Raw genomic sequence first — 12,476 nt, 5'->3', positions numbered from 1 at the left:
TCCAAAATACGTTCTTGCACTCTATCTAGAGCGTATACTGGAATATACTGTAGAGTGCAAGAACGCATTTTGGAACCCACCACTCTCTTGTTTCAATTAAGTTTTCTAGTTACAGGAGCTTGGGCGACATCTAGAGGCAAAAAGTAAAAAAAGAAATAAAAAAAACCTTCGCTTTGCATTGTGGGAATGCAAATAGCAGCTCCTCCCCACGTGTCTGTGTGGAGCAGTGGCAGCAAGCAACATGGCAGCAGCGTCAGATTTCAGCTAGCCCTCGCTCTCTAATGCTTTAGCCAGCTCACCTCAACTATTTACCTTAGCTAATTTACTCTTTAACCAACGTGAATGAAATAAACGAAAGTGTGCGGTGAAGTGTACAGGTAAGATAAATGGCTATATTATATGTTTATGTCAGGAAACTGCAAGTCAACCGAGGCCTGGCAAATGACTTTCAATTATTTTGATTGCCAGAAACTGTAGGCTAGCTAGCTTGCCAACGGTATCCACCGGGCAACTTGTCACCTATCTAACTGGCTTAGTAGCAAGGACTGTAACTACCTATGCGGCCGTGCAAAAAAAAAGTGAACGAAAGTGTTTCCTGGAAGTTTATTTCTTTCACTTTACAGCAATAGCTTTTCTTAACTAAGCGGTTTGTTAGGTTGTAGTATGTCGCTAGCTAACGTTACAGGTGAGACTGATGTTATACTAGCTGCCCCAACAAGCAGGTTGAAACGGTGTCTAAATGTGACTTAACTTGTCTAAGCAGTCTAGCTACAGATGTTGTTTGATTTAGCTTGGTAGCTCCCAGATATAACTTGCAGATCTTTTCAGAACTAGCTAGTTCTTGCAGTGATTGTCACGTTCTTGCATCACTTATCAATACTGCCAGTTTGGGCGATAAGCTAGTTTGTGGTAGCCAGCCATGTGACAGTGTATTTGTCATCTCTAACTGGCTACATTTCAAATGACTGTAATCACCACTGATCAGTAGATCAATGATAATCTCCCGTTATGTAACCAGAATGGATCTGACAGCAGGACCTCTGACTCACTCGCTACTTAGCTGCTTCGTCAAATGACAGGGACCAGCAGTATTTTCTTTGTGATAATGGGGCTGTGTAAGCAATGTGCCTATTGATGAATGGGCTTGCCTCTGGTAGAGTGAGTGCTCTACTCAGCTGTTCTGTCACCCCCCCCCCTAGGTTAAGTCTCCAGAAGTCTGCTGCTGCCCTCCTGTGACATCCCCACCAGTCCGCTCCACTCACTATGCTGGCCAGCGAGGAGGAGGATGATCCCATCATACAAGAGGTATGTCACTTCTTCCCCAGATCCTTGGGATATCAACTAAGATCTGTTTTTCAGAGTTGCATGCCTGTTTGGTGAATGGTGACATCATTTCCATTTAAATCATGCAATGAAGCATCCCGATATGTTTCATATGATGTCTCCCATTCTATTCAGTTGTCTTGCCTCCATTGTCAATAGCTGAATTGGAGGAGTTACCAGATAAACTGGTTATCTCACATGATGTTCATTTAGCTTGGCTTTAGCACAAGGCATGGCGTTGTCAGGAATTAATAGCGGGCCATGCCTTTTGTATTGTTTTGAACTGTAATGGAAAATACACAAGCAGTCTTTCTCTCTCTTCTTTTAGATTGATGTGTATCTGGCCAAAAGCCTTGCAGACAAGCTCTATCTATTCCAGGTAAGGTTTGCATCATCTTATCATAATGACTCTACATCACTTGTGTTTTTCTGATTTGTGTGTTTTGCTTTGGCCATCATTATCAGATTGATTTACCACCCCTAATACTACTGTAGTTGGCATTTGTTGTTTGCCATTGATATGGTGAAGTCTCATTCCAATCTTTTTTGTTCATGATTTCCCCTGTAGTATCCAGTGAGACCCTCCTCTATGACATATGATGATGTCACTCACTTATCTGCCAAAATCAAACCCAAGCAGCAAAAGGTAAGACTGGCTTTATTGTCTGTCAAAAACCCACAATCTGCTTCAACCTCTAAAATGTACCTAGTGTTCCCAGTCATTACCTTGATGAATCTGAGGCAATATTACCAACTAACCAGCTGTACCCGTTGTGTAGGTGGAGGTGGAAATGGCCATCAACACTTTGAGCCCCAACTACTGTCGCAGCAAAGGAGAGCAGATCGCCCTCAACGTGGATGGCACCACCTCAGAGGATACCAACACCTACTCTGTGTTAGTGCACTCCTTAGTACAATTACTCTGTGTTAGTGCACTTCTAGACCCATGTCATTTCCATTGTCCATCCACGGATGAATTCTATAGAGAAACCATTGGCTCAATCCGTAATTAGCGGATACAACAGACTAGTGTGGCTGGTGCCCTAGCCTTTGCCTTGCTGGATATAACTTGATATGAAATCTCAATCGCCACCTTGTTGACTTGGCTACGCCACTATGTAAACATTTCAGAGCAAACAAAACTGATATGTCATAATAATAGCCTAACTATCTTCGGTCGTCAATGAATTGAAAGCCTTCCTATTCCTCAGTTAATTTAGCGTTTTAGCACTATTTTTAGTGCATTTGGGCATGAGTAAACGTGAGTCGTTTTTGATGATGCAATCCAGCACCACCTTTTTAAAAAGTCCTGGGGAGAACTCTGGTTGATGTTTGTGTTGTTCTCCATACAGAAAGATGATGGACAAGCAGACTTTCACCTCCATCCAGTCCACCACCAACACTTCCCGATACGCTGCGGCTGTGTTCCGTAAAGGTAGCCGCGTGTTCCTGTAAACTTATATCACACACTTGTCTTCCAACCCACAGTTGGCACAGTTCTTATTTGCAATTCTGGGTCGTATACAACCTTGTGGATTTATTTACAACTGTCAAATGTGGGTACTATTATTGGCCCTGTTTGAACACTCTGAAGTTATCACTTATCAAACATGGCTGATGGTGATGGCTCAATGTGATGCAGTCTGATGATGTCACCAGGGGAGCTCCACATCACGCCTCTGCAGGGTATCCTCCAGATGAGACCCAGCTTCTCCTACCTGGACAAGGCGGACAGCAAGCACAGAGAGAGGGAGGCTGCTAATGAAGGTGTGTGTGTGAGAGAGAGTGAAAGACTGATTTTTTGATTGATAAAAGAAACAATAGATTACAGCATGGTGAAATTGATATATGGATAGAGCTGGACAGATGAAGAGGTCTTAATCATTATTCCTAGTTACGAATTTCATGCTTTTCTGCAGGTGGAGATTCCTCTCAGGAAGAAGCAGAGGATGATGTCAAGGCCATAACTGTAAGATTCCTGTTCAAGGAAACACACCCAGACAACAGAGTTTTGGGTTTTATTGGGGGAAAGTGAACCCCCCCCTCTCTGTGTTTTGTTCCCTTCCTAGGTGAGGTTTTCTCGTCCTGAGTCGGAGCAGGCTCGCCAAAGGAGGATCCAGTCCTATGATTTCATCCAAAGGAAACAGGCAGAGGAACCTTGGGTCCACTTGCATTACCACAACATTAGGGTAAGGGGCCACTCACCACAGGAATAGAGAAGGTGCTTTTAGACCTGAGTTGGTGTGATTGGTATAGGGGCAGGTATGTGAAGTGACTGTTCTCCCTGTGTGTTTGCGTGTTTAGGATGGGCGTTCAGACCATGAGAGGCAGTATCTGTACTGCCAGTCTATGGGCTCCTCAGAGAACACAGAACTGCTCAAAACACCTAAGTGAGTACAAACACATGCTATCCATTTTTGGAAACCAACTTTAAATTTTTTCTCAGCTTATTTTTCTGCGCCAGAGTTTCCCCTCCTCAACTATTTATCTTCTCACCCACAGCGAGTACCTGGCCATGCTCATGCCTCCTATTGCAGAGGAGAAGATGTAAGTATCCTAATCTGCTCCTCTCTTTCAGAGATATTCCCTATAAAAACCTGGTGATGTTTCAGTAAATGTGAGAGTAACATCCCCCCCCCCTCTCTCTCTCTCTCTCTCTCTCTGTGTGTGTGTGTGTGTGTACACCAGTGTGAATCCTGTAGGCCCCAGTAACGTGCTCTCCATGGCTCAGCTCCGCACCCTTCCTCTGGGAGACCAGATCAAGACACTGATGAAGAATGGTAGGCTAACTGCCTAGCACGGCTCCTTCCTCCTGCTAGCCTAAAGAGAGGATGTAGAGAAATTCCCTTTCAACAGACAAATATAGATTAGGGTGAAGGCACTCTTGTTTGAGGGAGGTGATGTTGTTTTGTGATTCACGACTCCAAACATGGTCACCTGTTACAGATGAGTGTTTGTGGTGCTCTCTCACTCCTTATTCTCTTTTTCCTGGTCTCCAGTGAAGGTTATGCCATTTGCCAACCTGATGGGTTTGCTGGCCACCGGTACAGACTCCACTTCAGTGTTGCGCTGCATCCAGCAGGTGGCACTACTGGTGCAGGGCAACTGGGTTGTCAAGAGGTGAGACCAGTCAGGGAGTTAGGAGGGGGCGAGGGAGAAAAGCAATATTCTCTTATAGCTTCTTTCTTTAGAAATGAAAATTGTTTGTCTGGATGTATTCCAAAACGCTATGAAAGAGTTGCCTTGATCCTTTAGCAACAGTATTATTGACTGTGAAGTGTACTACAATAGCAGGCAGTTCCTCAGTCATGGCTTCTCTCCTGTGCTCCCCAGCGACGTGCTGTATCCCAAGAACAGCTGCAGTCCCCACAGTGGCGTACCTGCTGAGGTGCTGTGTCGAGGGAGAGACTTTGTGGTGAGCCGCACAGTGTTTAATATAGGAATCGCATCACATCTGACTGCAGGGTCAGAGTACAGTCATAATGCATTTCCCATGATGATGTCAAGGCCTATCTCTTGGCAAAGTAAAATGAACAGTGTAGAATTGTGATGTGGTATTCAGGTTATGGATTCAGGTCAATGCCATGACACAGCGGTCCTCTAGTCAGGATGCTGTTGCTGTAGCGTGAATAATATTATTCATTAATTTATTATTATTATTGAACACTGATTAGATTAGATTCAACTTTATTGTCATTGTGCAGAGTACAAGTACAGAGACAACGAAATGCAGTTAGCGTCTAACCAAGTGCAGAAAAGTGCAGTGTGAACAATATATGCAGGTAGTGCCGTATATGAGCAGTATAAGTAGTGTAGTGTAGCAGTATATGTATTAGCAGTAACATTATAAGCAGAATAAATAGAATGCAGTATAAGCAGCATATGAGCTGTATAGGCAGTGCAGTATATATGTATTAACAGTAACATTAAAGCAAAGTAAATAAACAGAATAAATATGGAATACAGATATGTACAGTATGTACAGATGTGCAGTGTATTAACAGTAGCATTAAAAAAATAAGGATATGTGCATTATGAACAGTATAGACAGATGTGTACAGAAGAGCAGTAGTATGTAGTATAAGAGCAGTGTGTACAAGTGAGGATGCAGTATGTACAGTTTATAGTAATACTATAGGGTAAGAGTAGTGCCATTGTCCGGGAGTAACTGTGTTACTAAGCTTGAGGATGCTGTTGTGTGATAAGGTTTCTGTTCCCCTCTCAGATGTGGAGATTCACTCAGGAGCGCTCGGTGATGAGGAAGGAGATTGCAGCCATTATCAAGGTAAGCATCACCATCATCATAACCACTGTCAAGTCTACTCCCCCCCAAGACTCTTCAGTTGGCCCTAAGTGGTGGTTTTAGTTTGTCTTGTCCCCCGCACCCCCCATCTCTTTCAGCTTCCCCCGGAGGATGTGAAGGACTTCCTGGAACACATGGCAGTTCCTCGTATCAACCGGGGATGGGAGTTCCTGTTGCCTAGCGATGGTGACTTCATCAAGAAGCACCCAGACGTGGCCCAGAGGCAGCACATGCTGTGGCTTGGCATCCAGAGCAAGTAGGACTGAGTTACACTTGTGCTGTTCAATGTTGGGCTTCCCATGTTATATGTTTGATAACGTATTATTGTTCACATCACATTAAGAGTGGCCACAAGCTATGCTTAGTTAATTCAGACACCATCTCTTTCACTGCTGTTTTTATTGGAAAGAAAATGAGCAAAATGACTGTTCTGGATAAATACGATGGTAGTTGTCTCAAGGTTGCTGTTTGCTTGCAGGTTGGAGAAGGTTTTCAACTTCTCTAAGGAAGACTTGATACCAAAGAAGGAATTACAAACAGGTGTGTTCTGATGGTGCAGTCATGATGATGTCCTGCTTGTAGTTTGGGAATGTATTGTGATGTTACTAGTTCTGGAACTAGTAGTTGCTTTAAACATGTGCATGTATGTTTGTATTCCAGAAGCCGTGCACGTGACTGGAGAGCAGCGTCTGAAGGTGGCTCGTGAGCGTGCACGTGAGAACCAGTCCTCTTTGCAGAAGGACATGAACGCCAGACGACAAGGTGGAGGAACGGGAACCGGTGTCCGTGTCAAAGAAGAACCCGTTAGTGACGGAGAGGATGAACCTATGGACACCTCCGCCTCCCTCCTCAATGGCTCCGTTAACGGTTATCCTGGTGCCACGTCCCCCACCTTGGACCAACCTAACGGGCACGGTGGGACCCCCACCCCCTCGCCAGAGCTGCGGGACTTTGTGCGTAATACGTTCCGGAAGCTGCACGTGTTGACGCTGAGCGAAGTGAAGAGGCTGTTCAACCTGCACCTGGCCTCTCTGCCTGCTGGACACAGCCTGTTTCAGGGCATCTCAGACCGTCTGCTGCAGGACACCATACTGCTCAGCCACTGCAAACAGATATTGGTGCCTGTGAGTTTATACTCCTTTATACCTTATACGGTCATTTTTACCATACAAGGTCATTCTTAACCTTACATGCCATGGTTAGGGTTACAGCCCTGCCAATGTCAATAATTGATACATTTGAAGTTCTTTGCAGAAACAGAGTGGGAGGGCTATTTATTGTGTGTCCACGCATGCAACTACATGTTTCTGGGGTAGAAGGTTAAATTACTGCACTGACGGATACGTTCAAGTTTGGACATGCTGCATCCCGATGTAGCTTTGGCTTTAGGGAACGGACACCCCCTGTGGGCACCACAAGCTTAGCAGTGCTCTATTTCTCCACTCAGGGAAGGAGTTTGGATACATAGAGATAACAATCCCCTCTCTCTGGATGAAAGTACTCAACCTTTGGCTCCTGTCCAGGTGAAACTCAGTCTGGGCTCTCTGGGCCTGATAGGGGGGCTTCTAGCTAGCTGTCCTCTGGGAGGCAAGTGTCCAGAGCGCAGCTATCGTCTTTCTAAAACAGAATAACGACATTAACGGTCATTTCGAAGGTGAACTAACCCTTTAGCATGCAGGCTTTGCTTCTGAGGATGAATGGATGAAGTGAGTGCAGTGAGGCAATGGAAGTTGACATTCTCAGGTTCAGATCTCTGCATTGAACCTTCAATTGAAGTTTGGAACTTTTTTTAAATTTATTTTTGTTTATTTTTGTTTATTTTGGCCCATAGAGACCACTTGTTTCAGCAATGAGTGGAAGAGAAAGGGTTAACCTGATGTGTCTGTATAGGAGTAGAACGAATTTCCAAGGTCAAACTAATGCCTACGGGCATCTTCTTCTTTTAAGAGGGACTGCACTGGCTGATTTCAAACAGTTTTTGCTCCTCCTTATTTTCAAAAAATGCAGCTGAGAACAAGATTTATTTCTTGGAGGTGTGGTGTACTATTCAAAACCACACCTTCAAATTGTCAGCAAGAGGAGTCATAACTCTCTGAACATGAAAATACTGGGTTTATGTCCAAAGTTACAGTTTTTAAACTTTTTAGTAATTTTTGGGGCTAGAATTGATATGACTGGTGTATTGGTATATGACTACTACTGATGCTACATAGACTGTTTTCAACAGGAAAAGTAGTTTTTTCGCTTCAGTTCCTCTAAGCTCTCAAGGACTATAAAATCAGTCTGTATTTCTTGAAGCCTCTGTGTGCTAGAAGAGGGGTTGGAATGATCACCTCATCATGCATTTCTTGCTTTATATTCTAAACACCATGGATGGTATGAGGTTGTTACCGAAACTTGTTAGCCTGTAACTTTGCACGGGCCCTGGTTTGAAGTGTTAGACCTCTATTGTCATAAGGAGTTGTCTTGGGCGTAGCTCTAATCCCTCTCTCTCTCCCTCCTGAAGGGATATAAGATTTAGGGTGTGGAGGGCAGGGTAGCAAGCCAGCTCACTGTTTATGTAACTGCTGTTATTGGCTGAGAAGACAAAGCCTATTAGAGCTCCAGGAAGGTTTAAGCCCACAAGCACAGGTCTAGACTCAGGTTATCCACCCTTAAATCCCCACTGTAAATATTTCAACGGGAATTGCCAAACTGACGAATCAGTGCCTAAGAGCAACTTCATCCCACTCCTGAAGGGTTAATGCCAAATTGACACATCTAGTCTGTTTATGGACCTTGTGACTCATACATTATGACTTGTATTTTTTGGGAAGGAGTAGCTAAAACTCAAAAGGAGATTTTGTATTTTTGTCCCTTCTTTTGAGTTTGAATACCCTAGATTTTTTGCAGTAAACTGCCCAAATTATTTTCCAACATTTTCTTTAGAAAGTGTAAAAATCTGTCATTTTAATGTGTACATAAAATATCCCTTTTAATGGCCAGTGTTCTATATGATTTTGGCTCATCCAGGTCTTTCTCCTGTCCTGTTCCCCTGTAGTTTCCTGCCCAGAGTACAGCAGCTGCAGATGAACAGAAGGTGTTTGCTGTGTGGGAGACTGGAGAGACATTCGACAAGGTAAGAACTGCAGGACCGGGGGGCATGTATGAGATGGAAAACTGAGCAAGTTGGTGCACATTTTCATCTGTTCCCTGATCATTCCACATATACCTACCATGTGGGGGTGAGTACTCACACTGAATGTGGGTGCGGTCTGTGTATGCTATCTATTACAACAGTATGATATTGTTGAAGAAATGCACTGATATACTGGCAAACCTGTATCTTCCTAACCCTACCATTTACCCACTGAAATTCCATATGTGCCATGTGTTTGATCCTTGTATTCTGTTCTCCAACACCTTCTTGTGTGTGTTTCCTGTCTCTTCAGCACCGTCAGGTTCTGTATGAGATCTTCATGAAGAACTATCGAGTCAGGAGAAACATCATTCAGACCAAACTGACCCAAGAGTTTGGAGAAGACGTCATAAAAGCCGATGTGGACCGGCTGCTCAAGGTAAGATTGGCTTCAGAACTGGTTCTAGGACTGGCTTTTCTAGAGCCCTTTAGAGTCAGCTCATGAGCAGAACTACACTGTAGTTAGGCTGGGCAGCACAGCGTTGTCCATTGCTGTAGTGTTGATCTAACCTGTGCTCCCTGTTTCTGGTCCTGTTCTGTCAGGAGTGCTGTGTGAGCTTTGGAGGGATGTGGTACCTCAAGGGAACAGTACAGTCTTGACCCCGCGAGAACATGCCCCTGCGGCCACCATCATCCAATAAAACCCTCTACCCCAGAGCCTAGTGGGAGGGCTCTGCACTGGGAGGTGGAGCAGCCGGACACATGAACCAATCGCAGCCCTCCAGCCCCCAGCTCTCAGGTCGGGGATTGGAGGACGAAGTTGTCAGTCATATGCTCCTTTCAGAACATTACACTTTTGTTTTTCTAACTGAAGTCATTTGAGTCCAAACAGAGGAGGACAAAAACACCTTGCATTTTCACGCTAAGGGCTGGAGTATGAGCTGAAGAGATGCCTGTGTATATGAGTGAGACAAACGCAGGAGAGATGCTGTTTGAGAAACTGATTTGTATTCATAAAGTGATGCTTAATTATTATTATTTTGATTTAACTTCTTTTACCAGACTGAGGATCCTTTCATTTTATCCTGATTGTGGCCTTTGGAAGAAAACAAACAAACACATTTGAGTCTCATTTTACCATGTCATCCTCTTACATTTAAGGCCTTAATTAGGGTAGCACACTCCTAAAGAGGCAAGTTTGAGGTTTATTTTTGTCTGTCTTTCATGGAGAGGGACAGAATACACAAAGGAAAAGCAAGCATCATAGTTACTGTTAATGAACAGCTTGTGTTGTACACATGGAAATGGTTGAGATCAACGTACTTACTTATGCTCCTGTTGCTACTGTACATGCATAGATTTAGATCTAATTCTATGGCTGTATGCCTTCACCAGGACATATGGAAAGACAGGTAATGTCCGTAAACATGCCATCATACAAGCATTCTGATAACGCCATACCCGTTACAATACTGAAGTACAGTACTTGATTGTTTTGACACCAATGTGAGTGAAGAAATGCCATGAGTAGGAGTGCCCTGAGGTTGTGGATTTAATACTTGAGTGAAATGGTGTTGATGTGATCACAATCATTAAAAAAAGAAATATATTGTGTAACCTCTTGTTTTTTTATTTCTTATTTGTAAACTCTCAAATCTCTGAAACTGATAAGCCAAAGCTTTCTTGAATTCACAAACAGTTGACAGTCATGTCCAGGAGACTAATTTAAACGCACTTAGAGGATCCTTGAGATACATGTTGGGATGTGTTTTCTGTTTTGAATGTTTACAACTTCTCAGATGGATGGTTTTCAGTCATGTCTGAAAAAATGTGAGTGTCTCTTGAATTTAACGGTAGCCAATGTAATAACGGCTATCTGCTAGGCTTTGTTTGGGATGATTTTACTAGGTTCTCATGCTAACCAGGGCCACAGGACTCCATCATGGAAGTGATCATGGCAATTCAATGGTGTCTTTTTCCCTGGTTCCAATTCTACCCTCAGCCACTAACCTAACCCTTTTGATTTTCACAAATCTGAAAGGACTGGATAAATGAAACCCCCGCAGCCTATTGGGGGCTATGTCACAAACAAATAAAATATCTTTGGCGTGGCACGTAAAGCTTCAATAAGCAATTTGCTAGCAGATATCTCATCATTTGAGATCTGTGAACACTACTTAAGCTGAAATCCGAGATCTGCGCGCGCAACTCAATGTTCGGCGCAAACCTCTCATTGACCTTAACGCGTGATTTACACGAAAGTCAGAGTTGCACGCGTGGATCTAAACGTAGGGCACAGGGACCAGTTTGGGCTACCGCTATCAGAAGCTTGTGTTGTAATCGACTGCTCACTGCTGTTTGTAGTCCTGCGCTGCTATTTTAGGCCTCAATAAAAGTGCCTCCCAAGAAATTCAGGAGAACACCATTTGAACATTGACTACAATACTGTAAATGAAGCTTCACTCTTAGGTTTTTCCGACAGTAGGTGCTTTTGATGATAGCAAATACAGCTGTCCCAACAACTCATGAAGTGAGTGCACTAGAGCAACAGTCTTTAAAGCATTCCACAAATTTCTGGCCATGAAGTTCAGGTTTCAGGTGTCGTCAATTTGATTGTGACATTTTCTTCATTCGTTTGTTGTATTGCTCAATAAATATTGCAATAATGGAAACTTATTTGGTCACTGTTTCTATTCTTTCTGAGATCAATTGTGACTACCTAATGTGGCAGTATTACATGCCCTCTTATGTTGCTTTCATCTCCTACAACAGAGGGTGTGTCACATCGGGTTGTGATAAGACGCAGCAGAGACCAACAGGACATCAGACGGAACAGAATCCATTCGGAGTGATAAATTATGCATCGAACCATCAGTGACTCAAATGGATAAAACCACAGCCTCTCTCACTCCATGCCTTTCTCTTCCTATCTTTTTTTTCTTCCTTTGGCCAGTCCCATATTGCCTGTTTGATTGAAGTTGAGCGGTGAGAGCAATTATCCTCTTTTATATTCACATTGTGTAATTTATAACGTGTACAAAGCTTATCAACCACACATGCCAGTCAAGAAGATTGCAGTTTACATTTTTATATACAACAGTTAATAGTTTCTTATCACTTATAGATCGAACATTATTAACTTAAGTTATACAGCATAGGGATTGGGAAGACAGCTAACTGGGGGTTGTGGATCTTTCTCATTCCTTGTTTCCCCCAAAACTGAACGGTCTTTGAAGAGAGAACTCAACATCAACAGCAGAAGCATCATAGAGCAACAATGACATACACAATCGTGCATTTATCACAACGACTACATACATTTCACATGTTGGTCTACAGAGAATAATAACTAATTGCACATCTTAAACAGTGGCTAGCAACAAAGTGTCAGAAAAGAATGACAATCCCTGTGCAAGTCTAATAAAGTGCATCTCAATACAATGTAAATTTACAGTGATGACAACTATGGTTGTGGATATAATCAACCATGAACACCCAACTGGACAGTTTCTGGCAACGTTTCAGAATAGCACCTGACTTCACCATGTCTACATTTTCTACCATTGTATTTGCACATTACATGAATAGTATATCACCATACAGTACATAGAAAACTGGGTTTTGGTAAGCCTCAATAGATAGCTCCTAGCTAGATCATACAACTTAATATTTCTACTAAATTACTTTAAATCTATGGCCATGCAACCCTTTTTTTCCCTTCAGAAAATACAG

The 12,476-nt window shown here is 43.1% G+C and overlaps 1 protein-coding gene across 1 annotated transcript; it reads left to right on the top strand.

The window, feature by feature from the left end:
- The first annotated feature begins 233 nt into the window (after window positions 1-233).
- polr3e (polymerase (RNA) III (DNA directed) polypeptide E) lies at window positions 234-11,314 on the top strand. The gene is made up of 21 exons (XM_083688112.1): window positions 234-377; window positions 1,200-1,305; window positions 1,652-1,702; window positions 1,892-1,969; window positions 2,103-2,218; window positions 2,676-2,758; window positions 2,983-3,090; window positions 3,243-3,292; window positions 3,393-3,512; window positions 3,628-3,713; window positions 3,826-3,870; window positions 4,012-4,103; window positions 4,323-4,443; window positions 4,657-4,738; window positions 5,549-5,608; window positions 5,725-5,882; window positions 6,105-6,166; window positions 6,287-6,750; window positions 8,667-8,744; window positions 9,058-9,183; window positions 9,348-11,314. The coding sequence occupies exons 2-21, from the start codon at window positions 1,264-1,266 to the stop codon at window positions 9,402-9,404; spliced, it is 2,079 nt and encodes a 692-aa protein (XP_083544238.1). The 5' UTR covers window positions 234-377; window positions 1,200-1,263; the 3' UTR covers window positions 9,405-11,314.
- Window positions 11,315-12,476: the final 1,162 nt, after the last annotated feature.

This window comes from Argentina silus (assembly GCF_951799395.1).
Source record: "Argentina silus genome assembly, chromosome: 16".
In the NCBI taxonomy this organism is placed as follows: Eukaryota; Metazoa; Chordata; class Actinopteri; order Argentiniformes; family Argentinidae; genus Argentina; species Argentina silus.
This window is presented reverse-complemented; position numbering and strand designations above follow the sequence as displayed.